The sequence below is a fragment of the Leptodactylus fuscus genome, chromosome 4 (assembly GCF_031893055.1).
Source record: "Leptodactylus fuscus isolate aLepFus1 chromosome 4, aLepFus1.hap2, whole genome shotgun sequence".
Lineage (NCBI taxonomy): Eukaryota > Metazoa > Chordata > Amphibia > Anura > Leptodactylidae > Leptodactylus > Leptodactylus fuscus.
The window spans coordinates 71,393,348-71,409,088 of record NC_134268.1 but is presented as its reverse complement, the minus strand read 5'-3'; the positions used below and the strand labels follow the sequence as shown (position 1 = coordinate 71,409,088).

Sequence of the window (15,741 nt, the reverse complement as noted above, 5' to 3'; positions counted from 1 at the left end):
TGGGGGGAAGGGACCGCCAATACAGACTGTGCCGGCGTCTACACTCCCCGGCATCCGCCTCTCTATTACAGTGGATGCCGGAGAGTGTAGACGCCGGCACAGGTGCCTGCTACATCGCTATGCTTCTGCCCTGCATGAAGCCAGCAGCGGCAGGAGCTCCTGTTATTCTGCTCCCGCGCGCCCCCCCCCCCCTCTGGAATAGCAGCATCGCTCCTGCCGCTGCTGGCTTCATGCAGGGCAGAAGCATAGCGATGTAGTAGGCACCTGTGCCGGCGTCTACACTCCCCGGCATCCACTGTAATAGAGAGGCGGATGCTGGGGAGTGTAGACGCCGGCACAGGTGCCTGCTACATCGCTGTAGTCTGTAGTCTCACTGTGAAGGCTAGACTGGTCTCTCTATGAGCGCGCACGCAGGGCCAGCAGCATCTCGCAACTGGCTTTGCATATGTAACCCCGCCCATCAATGACGCAAAAAGCCGGAAGATTGAAGAATTTAGAGAAACGAAGACTGGTGAGTATGCGACGTGGGAATACCCCTTTAATCACATGTAAGCTTGTAGACAATTGTGTTAATGAAGAAAACCCCCTTTAACCTTTTCCCGACGTTCGCCATAATGGTACTGCGGATGTTGGGTTTTAAATATGGCAGCCGCTGAAGATGTGTCTGCTGTATCGTGGGCATTAATCTCCCCTGATATCTCGGTCATAGCTGACCGATGCACTATCTTGGGGGGTGTCTAAAATCAAAAGTGCCTAACCGCTGTTTCGTCATTGTTTTGCCTCTGATCAAAGTTTGAATAAAAAGTGATCAAAGCGATACATTCCCTAAAATGGTAGAACTAAGAAGAACACTCGCAAAAAGATTCCCTATGCATAATTGTGGCTGCAGAGTGAATGATGTAAATACGAAGCTTATAAGAAAGTCGCACAAATGCACTTTCTCCAATCCCCCCCCCCCCCCCATTCTGAATTTTTTTTCCAGCTTCCCAGTATATTGTACAGAATAATAAATGGTGCCGTTATGAAGAACAATTTGTTCTGCAAACATTAAGACCTCATATGGCTCTGGGAGCTGAAAAATAAAAAAGTTATGGGGTTTGGGAGGTGGGGAGTCTAAACAAAAATTGAAAAATGTCACTAGTGGGAAGGGATAAGCCTGACATGTTGCCCATTCAAATCAGTAAGTTTTGGGTGTCATGTTGGACAGAACCTCCAGTTGGAGAGATGCTCTGTAATGGCTTAAACATTTTTTTTTTTTTTTCCCTTACTGTTTAGGGTTACAAATATTGACACACATACTCCCAATGGCCTATGGGGGGACTCGAGTCACCATGTGTGGAATAGTGGCGTGACATACCGTACTTTTTGCAATACCTCTCAGCTAGCAGTACGACACAATAACAGAGATGTATTGGATCATGAGTGTTTTGGTTGTGAAATGGCAGACTATTTGTTCCTTGTCCTATATTGTCCACCCTAGTGGAGTTGTTCTCTCTATATGTTTATTTCCTACAATGAGTAACCACGTCACTTGTATAGATCCCATTCCTGCAAGCACAATAAGTGAGTCAGTGGTGACTGCACGCTACCTGACTGTATGTGCTGTGAATCAGCAGGAGTGCCCGCACTCAGGTAGACTTACCTGCTTGTGTTATTTATAGGAATGTTGTGCCGTACTGTAGGCAAATGACATCCTCATATGACTGTGAAATGTTCAGGAGCCGTGTCACAAGTCCCCTATTAGCCCAATAGAGACAACAAGCCGTGTGAGGACATGATGTAGATGGTGTGCGGTGTAGGTAGCCATAAACTAATAGTCCGTGGGGTCTGTCAGGCCTTGCAAGCTTCATTATGAAACTGATCCAGCATTGCTTTTACTCTTTCCAATGCAAATAATAAAATTTGGAGCAAAATCTGTGTGTAACAAATGCAGGCAGGGCCGCCGATAGGCCAGTACTACTGCTACTGGCGTCAGGGGCCCGGCCAAATTCAAAAATGGGGGGGGCCCGGGCCCCCTGGCGCCGGCAGCAGTCATTGTATGTCCTGTTTGTTTCAACTCAGATCTGCGTCCAGAGGACGCAGATCTGAGTTGAACACATACGTGGCTGAAACAAGGAGCTGACACAGGTCAGCTCCTCGCTTCGCCGCTGCCGCCTCTCTCGCTGACACATATGCGGCTGAAACGAGGAGCTGACCTGTGTCAGCTCTTCGCTTCGCCGCTGCCGCCTCTCTCGCTGACACATATGCGGCTGGCTCTGCCGTATATATGTCAGCGAGAGAGGCGGCAGCGGCGAAGCGAGGAGCTGACACAGGTCAGCTCCTCGCTTCAGCCGCATATGTGTCAGCGTCAGTGAGAGAGGCGGCGAAGCGAGGAGCTGACACAGGTCAGCTCGCTTCAGCCGCTGAAGCGAGGAGCTGACCTGTGTCAGCTCCTCATTTCGCCGCTGCCGCCGGCTACCCGGCAGTGTAGACGCGATGTGATGACGTCACATCGCGTCTACAACTGTGCGCCAGTAAGAGAGAGAGGCGCGCAGAGAGCAGTGCGGGAACGAGGAAAAGGTAAGTGTAATGTGGATTATGTGGAACGTGAAACTGGGGGCAGATGAAGGAGAGGACGACATGACACTGGGGGCAGAGATGGAAGGACATGAATCTGGGGGCAGAGATGGAGAGGACGGCATGACACTGGGGGCAGAGATGGAGGGACATGAATCTGAGGTCAGAGATGGAGGGGACATGGATCTGGGGGCAGAGATGGAGGGGACATGAATCTGGGGGCAGAGATGGAGGGGACATGAATCTGGGGGCAGAGATGGGGGGCATGAATCTGGGGGCAGAGATGTGGAGACATGAATCTGGGGGCAGAGATGGAGAGGACATGAATCTGGGGGCAGAGATGGAGGGGACATGAATCTGGGGGCAGAGATGGAGGGGACATGAATCTGGGGGCAGAGATGGAGGGGACATGAATCTGGGGGCAGAGATGGAGGGGACATGAATCTGGGGCAGAGATGGAGGGGACATGAATCTGGGGGCAGAGAAGGAGGGGACATGAATCTGGGGGCAGAGATTGGGGGACATTAATCTGGGGGCAGAGATTGGGGGACATGAATCTGGGGGCAGAGATGTGGGCAGAAATGGAGGGGACCTGGATCTGGGGGCAGAGATGGAGGGGACATGAATCTGGGGGCAGAGATGGAGGGGACATGAATCTGGGGGCAGAGATGGAGGGGACATGAATCTGGGGCAGAGATGGAGGGGACATGAATCTGGGGGCAGAGATGGAGGGACATGAATCTGGGGGCAGAGATTGGGGGCATGAATCTGGGGCAGAGATGGAGAGGGCATGAATCTGGGGCAGAGATGGAGGGGACATGAATCTGGGAGCAGAGATGGAGGGGACATGAATCTGGGGGCAGAGATGGGGGGACATGAATCTGGGGGCAGAGATGGGGGGACATGAATCTGGGGGCAGAGATGGGGGGACATGAATCTGGGGGCAGAGATGGGGGGACATGAATCTGGGGGCAGAGATGGGGGGACATGAATCTGGGGGCAGAGATGGGGGGACATGAATCTGGGGGCAGAGATGGGGGGACATGAATCTGGGGGCAGAGATGGGGGGACATGAATCTGGGGGCAGAGATGGAGGGGACATGAATCTGGGGGCAGAGATGGAGGGGACATGAATCTGGGGGCAGATGAAGGGTGTATATGAAGCTGGAGGAGACGGAGGGGGGACATATAATTTACGGGTGACTGTAGGAGGATTATACAGTGTGCGGGCACATGAAAAAATAATGAGTGGGCGGAGTCAACATAACAGTGGGTGGGGCTAAATTTCCCGCGGCGCGCAAAGCGCGCCGCACATTTTGTCCCTCTTTTGGTTCTTCAAAAGTTGGGAGGTATGGGTACAGGGGGCAATGGAAAGATGTTAGAGGGTGGACTGTTGGGACATCGGGTGTGTGGCACTGCGGAGAGGGAACTGGGGCAATAATATATTATATATAAGATTTTAGCTGGAGAATAATAGATGTAGGATGCTATGCTACTAGCATAGCAGCCTGTTTGGGGGTGGGACTTTCACTTTAAAGGAATATTCACGTTGCGCTTTTTGGCCTCCCTTGCCGGGATACGTTGGTAACCAGTCACAATCAGCTCCCCACTTATCCCTGCACGGAGAACTGCTCTTCATGCAGGGATAAGTTGACAGCTGATTTTGACTGGTTACCAACGTATCCTGGCAAGGGAGGCCAAAAACGCAATGTCAATAAGCCCTGAGGATTTATTAGGAGGGCCCTTATAAATGGTGTTGGCTCTCTATAGGCGCTGTCACACGTAGCAGATTTTACCTGCAAATAGAATCTGATTAAGCCTTGTAATGCTGCTAAATAAAGGAAAATGTAATACATAATTGGTATGTCGCTAAATAAGGTAGTTTTAAAATGGGGGGGGGGGGGCAGACACTTAGGCTGTATGGGGCCCCAAAATTCCTGATGGCGGCCCTGAATGCAGATATCCAGTGGGTATGTTTGTACATAGATGCATATCCATGAGAAAAAGAATGTACACCTACTTTGTATGGTTTTGCGTATCTGGACATAAGCAGCATCAAGAAGGTATTAGAATTGGGTAAATACAGCCTAAAATGAAGAGCAGCACTTGGCAAATGACAGTGTCATTATTTAACAGAAACTAGGCCAAACTGCAGCAGCAATGTGTGAAAAATTCATTAAAGGGGTTGTTCGGGATAGAATGATATTTCTATTCTAAGCTAAACACCCTCCCACTACCTACCTTCTAACTTAGTTTACAAAAAATGTATGTTTACCCAGACCGCCGAGATGGTCATGTGACTACCCCAGGCACATATTCAGATTTTCTGGCGATGTTCTGTTTCCAGAAAAGGAAAGTTAGGGCGGGTTCCCACCTGCGCCCGGTCTCCACCTTGTGGGTTTCCGTCTTTTGCCCGAGAGACTGGACAGGAGACGGAAACCCGGCGGTCAGTATCTGCCGGTGAGTGTCTTGGGCTTCTCTGCTGCGAAACCGCTCTTTTTAACCAGACACAAATTCCTGCATGTCCGACTTTGTATCCGGTTAAAAAAAACCTGTTTTGCCGCGGAGAGAACACGGTCACCAGCGGTCAGTTTGCAAAACCATTCAAGTGAATGGGTTTGAAAACTGAGTGCCGGTTTCTGTCTCCTGTCCAGTTTCCCGGGCAGAAGATGGAAACCTGCAACGCGGAGACCGGGCGCAGGTGTGAACCCGCCCTCACCTATACTAACGCCACTCCATCATACAGGTCAGATTGTAACATTTCTTTCCTTCCAGATATTCCACTGGAAAGTACTAGAGTTTAGGAGCCACAGCAGCTCCACCATGTAAAGTTCCAGAGCAGGGTCACCGAGCGCTGAATCTCATAATGCATAAAAGCCACTTCTCTCTGCTGACTCCATAACTGCAGAGCGTCGCACCTCTTCTGGTATTAACATCAGAACAAACAATGTGCCCTGTTGGGAGCTTCATGGAGTGGGTCCCATGACCAACAGCTATATGCCAGCCTTACATGGATGGACTTGTGTAAAGCACAAGGTTAGTGTACTCTAGTGCTGGAAACACATTTTCTGGAGTGGTGAATTACTCTTCTCTATGTAATGGACAGGTCTGGATTTGGCTAATGCCAGGAGAAATGTGTTGGGCAAGGGATATTGCTATGGGGTTGTTTCTCAGGATTTGGCCTAGGCCCTTACTTCCAGAGTTAGGGAAATCTTAGTGCTGCGGCATATGAAGACTTTTTGGACAATAGCATGTGTCTCATGTTGTGGAAGTTTGGGGAAGGCGCATCCATGTATCCAGTATAACAGTATTAATAGTAAGGTCCGTAAAGACATTGGAGGTGAGTTTGGTGTAGTGGTGTGTCACAAAGTCATGGCCTCAATCCCTTTTGAACACCTTTAGAGTCAATTAGAAAGGAGACTGTGAGCCAGATCCTTATGTCCATCATCCATGTCTGACCTCACAAATGCTTTTCTGCATGAAATGGACAAAAATTCCAAAATCTTATAGAAAGCCTTCCTAGGAGGGTGTAAGCTGTTTTAGGCCCGCTTCACATCTACGTTCGGGACATTCCGTTCCCCTAGCCGCATGAAATATGCGGAGAGAAGTCCTGCAAGTAGCACTTTTCTCTCTGCATTTTTCATGTGGAAAACACACGGACCCCATTATAGTCTATAGGGTCCATGGGTTTCCTTAGGTAATCGCTTTTCATGCGGATAGATTTCTGTTCGGGAGGGGTCTCCAAGCAGACTCTCCGAACGCAAATGTGAACCGCGCCTCAGCTGCAAAGGAGAGACCAATTCCATATTAATGCCTAGGGATTTAGAGCGATATGTCAGACACCCCTGTATATTTGTCCCAATACTTTTGCCCATATAGTAAATGTCTTATTTGTGACTTTTTAGTTATTTCTGTGTAGCTACTTCAAAATAATGGAGACTATCACTCACCGCATATGTTATGTATCCAAGGTCTTCAGGGTGCACGGCCAATAAACTCCGGACCCGTGGAGCTCCAAATTCCAATAGCTATGACTAAGGAGTCGGAGCGCCCAGAAACGCGTCAGCCATGAAGTTTTAATAACTTTGCTGTGCTTTTCACCTGCACTTTTGCATTATTTTTTTTTTGCCTGCCATGTATATCAAATTTTAATATGATACATTAAAGATAACATTTTAATGTAACAGCAGGAGTGCGGACCGATTTCTCCCACATTGCATTTCTGTATAGATGTAGCACTTGTTATGATGATCCCATAATATGCTTTCTAGTAACCTGAGGCTCGTGGATGGCTTACGTGCGGCCGTAGCAGATAACGGTCACTTTGTTTATCATTTCATTGTATTAATAGGGGAACAATAGTGCCAAGAAGTATGAAAGAATCATTAACTTAGTTTGTGTCTTTCGTAGAAGTGCAGGAACGCAGCATGTGACGGAGTACAAGGCCGTGCCCTCTACCTAAGAGTGCATGTTGAGGTTATTGTTACTACGTACATGAAGGAGGTTCTGGTGAAAAGTGAAACTATTGGTCTCAGATAATAAAATGCCTAAATATGAAAGCTATTTCCTTCACAAGCCACAGTGCGAGCTGGGAGGGTTGTGACAGCCAGTTTCTCACAAGTCAGATGCTGCACAACAAGTGTACAGGGGAAGGGGAAGATACATAAGATATATATGGTAGTAGTATACTGGGTGTATTGCTGGAGAGATGTGCAATGTTCCACTTAGATAGTGATCAGGAATCAGAAGTTACAGAGGAGGAATCTAATGAAGACCTAAATGATGAAGTGGGGACGTCCTCCAGTCTGCTGGTGAGTTCACCCCATCTATCGGCTTCTCATATCGGACGCCTCTGGGGCTGCGAAGTCTGGAAAAGTTACCGACTCCAGCACCAAATTAAAATGATTAATTATTCTAATAATTGAATAGTATTATATTATTAGTAACGTTGTATAGTTATTGCATGTCTACCTTTATGGGGAGTCAATCCCTAGCTTTTTCATGAAACGGAGGATTATTGACAGCCAGTAGTGAAGTAGTTGGAGTCGGTAGTTTTTCCTCCTAACTCCTCAGCCCAGGTTGTTTCTATGACTAGAGGTTTGCCACTGATACGTTTTTAGGGACTTTTTTTTTTTTTTTTTTCCTTTGAGCCAGGTATCCATCTTGCCTAGATATATTCTTTTGTCCTGGTAAAATGATAGTCTTCCATATATACTGTGTTGGTTAACCAAACTCTATAGTAGCCAAGCCTGATTTGCTACCATTTTTTTTTTAAATCTTCTTTTTTTCGGGGAAATTCAGCTGATTGTTGCCTGGGGAGTCAGAAATAAGGGGACAAGCTGATGACAGGTTTTTGGGGCAACAAGAATCAAAACCATTGTCGAATCATGACTGGGCTGAGCATGCATGTTCATGTAGAAGCTAAAGGGAGTCAGCTAGCCAAAGGAGCCTTTTACCTGACAGATATCAAGTCTACTCCATTTACAATGTAAGGTTGTGTATCTAATACCCTGCTCATGTCTGTGTTGTGACTTCTTACACTTAAGCCAAGTTACAACTTCATTGCATGACAGATCAGAGGTTCCTGACTGATCCCATTGACTTGTTATGGGATAAGCGATGGCCACAAGACTAGGGCTGCATGCTGCTCTTTTCATGACGCCTAATATGAAGGTACTGCTGATAGAAGCTCTAAGCAGAGCCTGTATTGGCAGTGTGTACTGAGCCCTACATAGTTCAGTTCTGCATTTCACAAGATCTCTTTGCTGTTGGGGACATTAGTTTTTGTTACATAGTGGTGTCAGTATTTACCTCAGATATTCTTTGAGTAGAAGACATAAAGGTGCTGGAGTACGATATTGATGAAAGTTTACTAGGGACAGGGATAACTGGTGAGCCCATCTATTCTTTGTTATGGGATGAGACCTTCCCATCCCCTGTTTTGTTATCTTCGGTAACCTAGTGCTCATTGTGAAACTGCCTGTCTGCTTTTACTTTCACATTGAGGCATGCACCAGTCCAGTGTGTTTTTTTTGTTTTTGCTTTTTACTGCATTGAAGTCATTTATTCATTGCATCTGACCTGTAACCCAGTGCAATATGTTCTTTATATAGGTTACCATTGTAGGTTGAGAGAAGTTTAGATGTGGAAGATGGTCTGACTGTCAGGACCTCCACAGGTCACCTCTTTCCCAGCGTTGGTCCCACAGTTGCCGATGCTTTGCTCACTTACTATACTTACAGTAGTGGTGGTTAGTGGTACTTCTGCGGTGTGCCATAGACTTCAATGGGACACATGTTATAGGCAACTAACCCAGATAATCTTATGTAATCTTTGGTTTCCTATCCTAATGGAACCTGGAAATAGAGCTAATAGTTGAAAATGTCTGTCTAAATCTTCAAGAATTGTGGCTCCTATAATGCTGCGGGGTCAGTGACAAGTGACACTGTTATTCTGGTATTAGGGTTTGTGTACATTCAGTGTCAGCATATTCAGAGTGCTGAAATCTTTTCGTAACACCCGATGAGCGCAGGAGGCGTCCTCAGGACAGGAATCATCATCACATTGAGCTTTGTTACAGAGATCATTAATGCCGAGTTATTTCCTGAATATCCTGAACTGTTTCCGCCTGGACATACCTGAGTACTCAATGAAATCTATTGTGTAGGTGCGGCTGGGGAAGTGATAAAACATGGCTTTTAGCCACCAAATTGCTATTGGTTACGGTTATGTCTGCTATGGTTTGGGTCCACGAATGCTCTCGATATAGTTATATATGTGTGGATTACACAAAACACAGTATGTTTAGTCAGTGATAAATGACATACACATTAATACTCATTAACAAAAGGTGGCTACTTTGAAGAACCTAGAACATGAGACATATATTTTCAGTTGTTTCACACTTTTTTGTTACCGTAAGTATATAATTCCACGTGTTACTTCATAGTTTTGATGCCTTCAGTGTGAATCTACAATTTTGATAGTCATGAAAATACAGAAAATTCTGTGAATGAGAAGGTGTGTCCAAACTTTTGGTCTGTACTGTATATATATTTTCCTCTTTCCCAGAAGAGTCGGTGGCTAGTATTGATTTCATTAGCGGCAGGGACTCTTCAGTGATTGGTCTGTCTGTGGTTCACTTTGACAATAAAGTCATATGTCCGAAGCACCTATTAATAGTGGGGCTGTCACTTTCAATAGGCAACTGTATATTTAAAAAAATAAATAAAAATTAACAGTCATTAATGTTCTTATTACGGCGTGTATTGTAGCGGGATGCCGGTTGACAGTATATAGACCAGTGTAGATGGGCATCCCTGCAAATTTATGAGTTGAGATGTGTCAGCCGCAGACGTTGGAAGCAGGTCTGTAACTTCAAGCGCGCTGCCAGGTAACCCACAGAAACTCAGAGCAAGGCTATCTATCCTCTGTGACAGGTGACAACCACGAATGAACTGTGGGTCTGGAGCTTCGTACAATAGGTTTCCATGGGTTGGCATCTGCACAAAGGCCTGAAATATCAAGCACAATGCTAAGCACACCACCACTGGACTCAGGGTTCCCAAACAATCAGGCCGCGGACCAGGACCGGGCTGTTGGGAGATTTTTTTCGGCAGGTGGCGGGCTGACCTCAATCTTAGTTGGATACGTTGTGCTAGGTCCTGTTGCTATGGTAACATGCAAACGACAGGATAGTGCAGCATCCTGTAGCCACTAAGGACGCCGCGCTACCTAATAGTTTACAAGTTCTCATAGTAACATGGCCTAGCGCAAAGAATCCAGCCTCCATCTCGCTTACCATATCAGCATGGCCTAGCGCAAAGAATCCAGCCTCCGTGTTGCTTACTATAGCAATATGGCCTAGTGTGAAGTATCCAGCCTCATGTCTAGCGATTCGCCATGTTAACTCGGATGCTCGTTTCACACCTGCCCCACAGAGCATCCCAGTGGAGAGACTTCCCCTCCAACACAGTGGATGCTGCCTATATCACCATCCCCATATGACCAAGACCTGCCCCACTCCCACCCCACCCTGCTTGACCATGGAAAAGTGGTCTTGCATGAAGCCAGTCCTGGGTGCAGAAAAGATGGGGGACTACTGTGATAGATGACTCTGGATTTTATGGCCAGAGAACATTAACCACAAGAATGCATAGCACTTACTATAAAACTTGCCAAGATATATGAAGATATAAGTTCAGGTTAGAATCACATGTACGGTTTTTGGTGCAACTTTTCTTGCAGACATGGATAAAAAAAAAAAAAGTGCGTTTTATGTTAAGATTAAATTGTCACCTAAACTGCATGTGTTAATCTAGCCTTCCCATTCTTTTCTATCCTGGTTGCAGTAAATAGTTGTGCCTGCCGTGTACATTGAATAATCTGATAAAATAAAATCTGACCTTTGTATATAGTGAACATTGAGAGGTGGGGCGTTGTTATGTAACTTAAAGGTAATGGAGTACGAGCTGCTTGTTTATAACCTGGTTACAATATTCATTCATTCCAGCATGACCAAAATAAGCTGAAACTATTGCATGTTAAAGGGATATTCCAAACTAAGGAATGGTCATAAATATCATATTGGCGGAGGGACACATTGTATCCCCATTGATCGGCTGCTGATAATGGAGCTGGAAGCAGACAGCTAAAGTTCTCTATGTAGTGATCAGACCAAGGCTCATGCACTTGAATGACTGTGTTCAGCCACTACATAGAGAACAGTTGTCTGCTTCCTTCTTTCCTCTGTGTATTAGTCACTGAGAAGAGCTGGACAGTGGGGGTGACCTGTGCCCTCCGCCCCACCTGATATTAATGTCCTGTACTTGGGATAGTCCATCAATATTGTTAGCCTGGTAAACCTATTTAACTTCTACGTCTATGGGCAGTTAGTAAATGATTTGGAGGGACTTGAAGCCCTATACTGGTGATCTCACAGAGATGAAACCTTTCCCCGACCCCTCGGGTATTTTTGCATTTCTTTGTTTAGGAGAGCATTTTAGTTGTTGCCAATGTAAATAATTGTGTAATACAAAATAAATAAACCATAGGTGTGTAATTGAAATCAACATATCAAAAGAAACCAACACCCAACTCCAAATAGTACCAATAAAACTGGACATTTTATTAATATCATTGAAAATGAATGATGAAAAGTGAACATACGCAGAAAAGTATACAAAAATACATAAAGTATATCCTTACTAATATTATGAATGTGAAAGTTTGTATGTTTGTTCCACTATCACGCCGCAACGCCCGAACGGTTTTCAGTCAAATTTCACACATACCTAGAATGCCACCCGGAAAAGAACATAGGCGCCTCACAATCCCTGTATATTGCCGGGTTGGCCGACCGTGAGCACCAAATTCACGGTCCGTGTAGGTTGCAGGACCTGAGCTGACGTCACCATGTCAGGCGCAGGGCTCCGATTGGACCAGGCCACTGTGGGGGCGGAGCTATAGAACTACAATCCGGCCGCACACTGACATGAAGAACATGGCGTCTGGCAGCCGAGAACCGCACATGGGCTTTGTCTAAGGACATTTTCAGGCAAAACGCGCGTCGGGTGGTTGCAGGCCTTGGTGGTATTCATGGTATAGGTAATGCTTGATGTTGGGGGTCCTACCTTTACTTTCCTGTAGTTTCCATGTGGGTTTACATTTTTGTCATTAGGTAGTGTTTGTTGCACACCAATATCTATATCTTGTACTATATTGTTTGACCACTAACATACATGGTCTTGTACTTAACCATTTGATTATTGTGACCCCTACACTTTATTTGTACCTATTTATATATACCTTTTACCGCTTGGTCTGGTTATAGCTTTGTTCCCTCTTATTTACTATGTACAATGGTAAATAATTGTCTATTTTACATCCATATTGAAGGGTCACTTTTTTATAGTTGTGTTTTCTGGTTATGTATTTTTCTCCTTTTAGATGTTACCTTTGTGTTGTTTGCGTAATGGAATTTATCTCTTGCATAACTGTTACTAACCTTACTGCTCACCTTCACTGTTTTTCTGTACTGTAGAAATCTGCACTTTCTTGAACTCGGTAACCTTCTTTATCGAGGACTACAATAACACTGATCGATATGTAATGGTAGAGCTAAAAGAGGCTGCAGTGAAAAACATGTAAATAACCTCTCACCTGAAAGATGTCCCTTATTGTAATGAATCAAAATTGTCTGGGACACCAAGTTCTCAATGTGTAAAAACAATAAGGACCTTATGTATAGGAGTTATGTGATGCCGTCCTTAGGTATTGCCTTTATCCAATGCAGCTAGTGCTTTTGTAATTTTGGCATATTGTGTGGAAACGCACAGACGTGAGAGGAGTGCCAGTCTGAGTCCTGGATCCCTATATTAAGGAGAACTCCAAAGAGGGTCTGTTGGGCCACTTAGTGCTTATCTCTTCATGCAGTAAATGGAAAGCACACAATTTAAAGGGAATGTTTAGATTAAGGCCCCATGTGGCCTTCCACAGCAAAAAAAACCTTTTTTTTTATTTTTTTGTATTGGCTGCAATGAATTGCATTCTGTTACCAAAGAAGTATCCTAGATTATTACATCCTCCAGGAAGTGATGTAGCACAGCCCCCTCTCCCCCAGAAACTGCAGAAACCATCACCGAATAGCTGTTTACAGAGACTTATCTGTATATACAGTCTAGAGTGTTGATATCCTGCTTGCTTTAGGTTTCCAGCACACAATAGAGCTGTTACCATTCTCTAATAAAAATGAGATGACTCTGCTGAATCTGTCTTAGCTTGCACAACAAAGCTGACAGATGAGCCACAGAAAACTTGAAGCTTCCGTCTGTTGTGTATGTCTTATTGGTTGGTATGAAAACCGGATTAGTTCAAAATATTTGTGTGGTCACCATTAAATGCAAGCAATGGAGAATTTTTTTTTTTATTTTTTTTTTAGCAAAAACATTTTTTAACAATATAATTTTTTTAAGACTAGATGTGTCTCTTCTGGCTTTATAATTGAGCATGTTGCAGATGGAGCTGCGCATCTCTCCATCCATCTTGACTCAGTTAGGAACTGGAGCTTTAAGATAAGCAGCCACAAATATGGGACTCTTCATGGAGTCTGCGCACAGGAAATGTATGAGCTGCTGCTGAGTTGTCACTTACAGTACTGTACTTTAGCCAAAAATTCAGAAAGGGCAGGATATGCCCTACAGATGTGTTTAAAGAAAAAAAAAGTATATGTATGTATATTATTGGGGCCAGGAGCAATAGCTGTCAGTAAACTACAAAATGAATGAAGTTCTATAACCAGCCTTATTGAGTCGCCACGTATGAGATCGCTCCCAGCAACAACAAAAAAACACTGAGTGAATTGCTTGTTGTGCATCTACATCTATTAATTCTGTGTCTAATCCGCACCTTTTTCTTCCTAGTCTCAAACTATGAACTATGTAGGACAACTTGCCGGGCAGGTCCTGGTTACAGTGAGGGAGCTGTACAAGGGTATCAACCAGGCTACACTATCTGGCTGCATTGATGTCATCGTTGTCCGCCAGCAGGATGGCACTTACTTGTGTTCGCCTTTCCACGTCCGCTTTGGGAAGTTAGGAGTTCTTCGCTCCAAGGAAAAAGTGGTATGTTAATGTAGTAAGATCCGAGTTTATAAAACCCAAGTCCTTTACTAACAAAACAAAGCGCATATAATGTGTTAATTGATTTTCTTATTTAGATTGACATTGAAATCAATGGCGAGCCTGTAGACCTGCACATGAAACTTGGTGACAACGGTGAAGCTTTTTTTGTACAAGAAACCGAAGAAGAAAATGTAAGTAGCGTTTGGTTGGTGTTGGACACAGTCATTGCTATATATGTAGAGGGAGATATTGTACCTGGTGTATTACCGAGGTTTTATGAGACTTAAATATAGGTGACCTATCCTTGGGATAAGTCATGAACATGTGATTGGTGAGAGTGCAAGATCAGGGACTCCCACTGGAATGGGACTGAACTTCTGCTCTGCCTGGTGACCCAATGGATGCAATATTGTGTGCACAGGGAAGAGATTGCATTGCTTGTAGTCTCTTCAAACAGCTGATCAGCTGGGGTACCGGGTGATCGCATATGGATGATCTATCCTAATCTAGCCATAGCAAGTTATTAAACTGCTTTAATGTTTTTGTTTTTTTTGTGTCTTCAGGAAGAAGTCCCCGCATACTTGGCTACCTCACCTATCCCCACAGACACTCATTTTTTTAAGAATGTTCATAGCCATGTGCCAAACTCTGCCGAAGACCTGAAGGCGTCATCTCATGCGCCTGAGTCTGAGAATGTTACAACTGGATCTGTAAAGAAGAAAAAAAGGAAGAGACGGCGAATAAAACATGACAAAAAGGAAGATGTTCCCGCTCCTTCAGGACCTGAGGAAATCTTTGAAATTGAAATAAGTACTGATGAGGAAAGTCCAGTTCAGCCTCAGAGGTAAGTGTATAGGAGGACACCAACACTACATACAGTATACTTGCCTTGGCCGCAATGAATTTGGATTGGCTAAAAAAAACCTATTCCAGACATTAAAGGGGCTCTATCACTAGGAAAAGTCATTTCTAACTAATCACATCCTTGCATAGCCTTTAGAAAGTCTATTCCACACCTACCTTTAGTATGTAAATTGCCTCAGTGGTTTCTGAATAAGTCTGTTTTTATTCATATGCTAATTAGTTTGGTGCATGATACATCGTGCACACCTCTCCCTGTTGTTACCTATGGGAGGATGCTGCTGCTGATGACTCAGCTTCCTGTTTGCCTCACACACATAGGAGATAATAGGAGAGAGGAGGCTGCTGGGAACTTCCTGTACTGGCTGGAAGCTCATTAGCAGATGAATAAAAACGGACTTATTCAGAAGCCACTGAGGTAATCTACATACTAACGGTAGGTGTGAAGTAGCATTTCTAAAGCCTATGCAAGCATGTGATTAGTTAAAAATGACTTTTCCGAGTGATAGAGCCCCTTTAAAGCCCCAACTCGGATAATGCCATAAAATGAGAAACTAAACCAATATTTAATTTTCGCCATGCTGCAGCAATGATGTGCTATATATTTCACATGAATGCTGCAGCCAATCCCTTGCTTCAGGTATAAGCCTTGAGACTCCTGAGGCCAATGACTGGCTGTAGTGGCGACTCCATTACTGCAGCC

The 15,741-nt window shown here is 44.8% G+C and overlaps 1 protein-coding gene and 1 pseudogene across 2 annotated transcripts in view; both read left to right on the top strand.

Annotated features, from left to right (window-relative positions):
- LPIN2 (lipin 2) overlaps positions 1–15,741 on the top strand; it is a 53,877-nt gene that overhangs the window by 9,240 nt on the left and 28,896 nt on the right. Inside the window, exons 1-4 of one of the 2 annotated variants that reach the window (XM_075270645.1) lie at positions 7,000–7,367; positions 13,977–14,177; positions 14,273–14,368; positions 14,741–15,021. In XM_075270645.1, coding sequence (XP_075126746.1) covers positions 7,272–7,367; positions 13,977–14,177; positions 14,273–14,368; positions 14,741–15,021 — 674 coding nt within the window. In that variant the 5' untranslated portion in view covers positions 7,000–7,271. Of the gene's footprint in view, positions 1–6,999; positions 7,368–13,976; positions 14,178–14,272; positions 14,369–14,740; positions 15,022–15,741 lie in introns of those variants that run through there. The other variant, XM_075270646.1, reaches the window with a different exon arrangement.
- On the top strand, positions 2,225–2,339 carry LOC142201731 (small nucleolar RNA SNORA17; annotated as a pseudogene).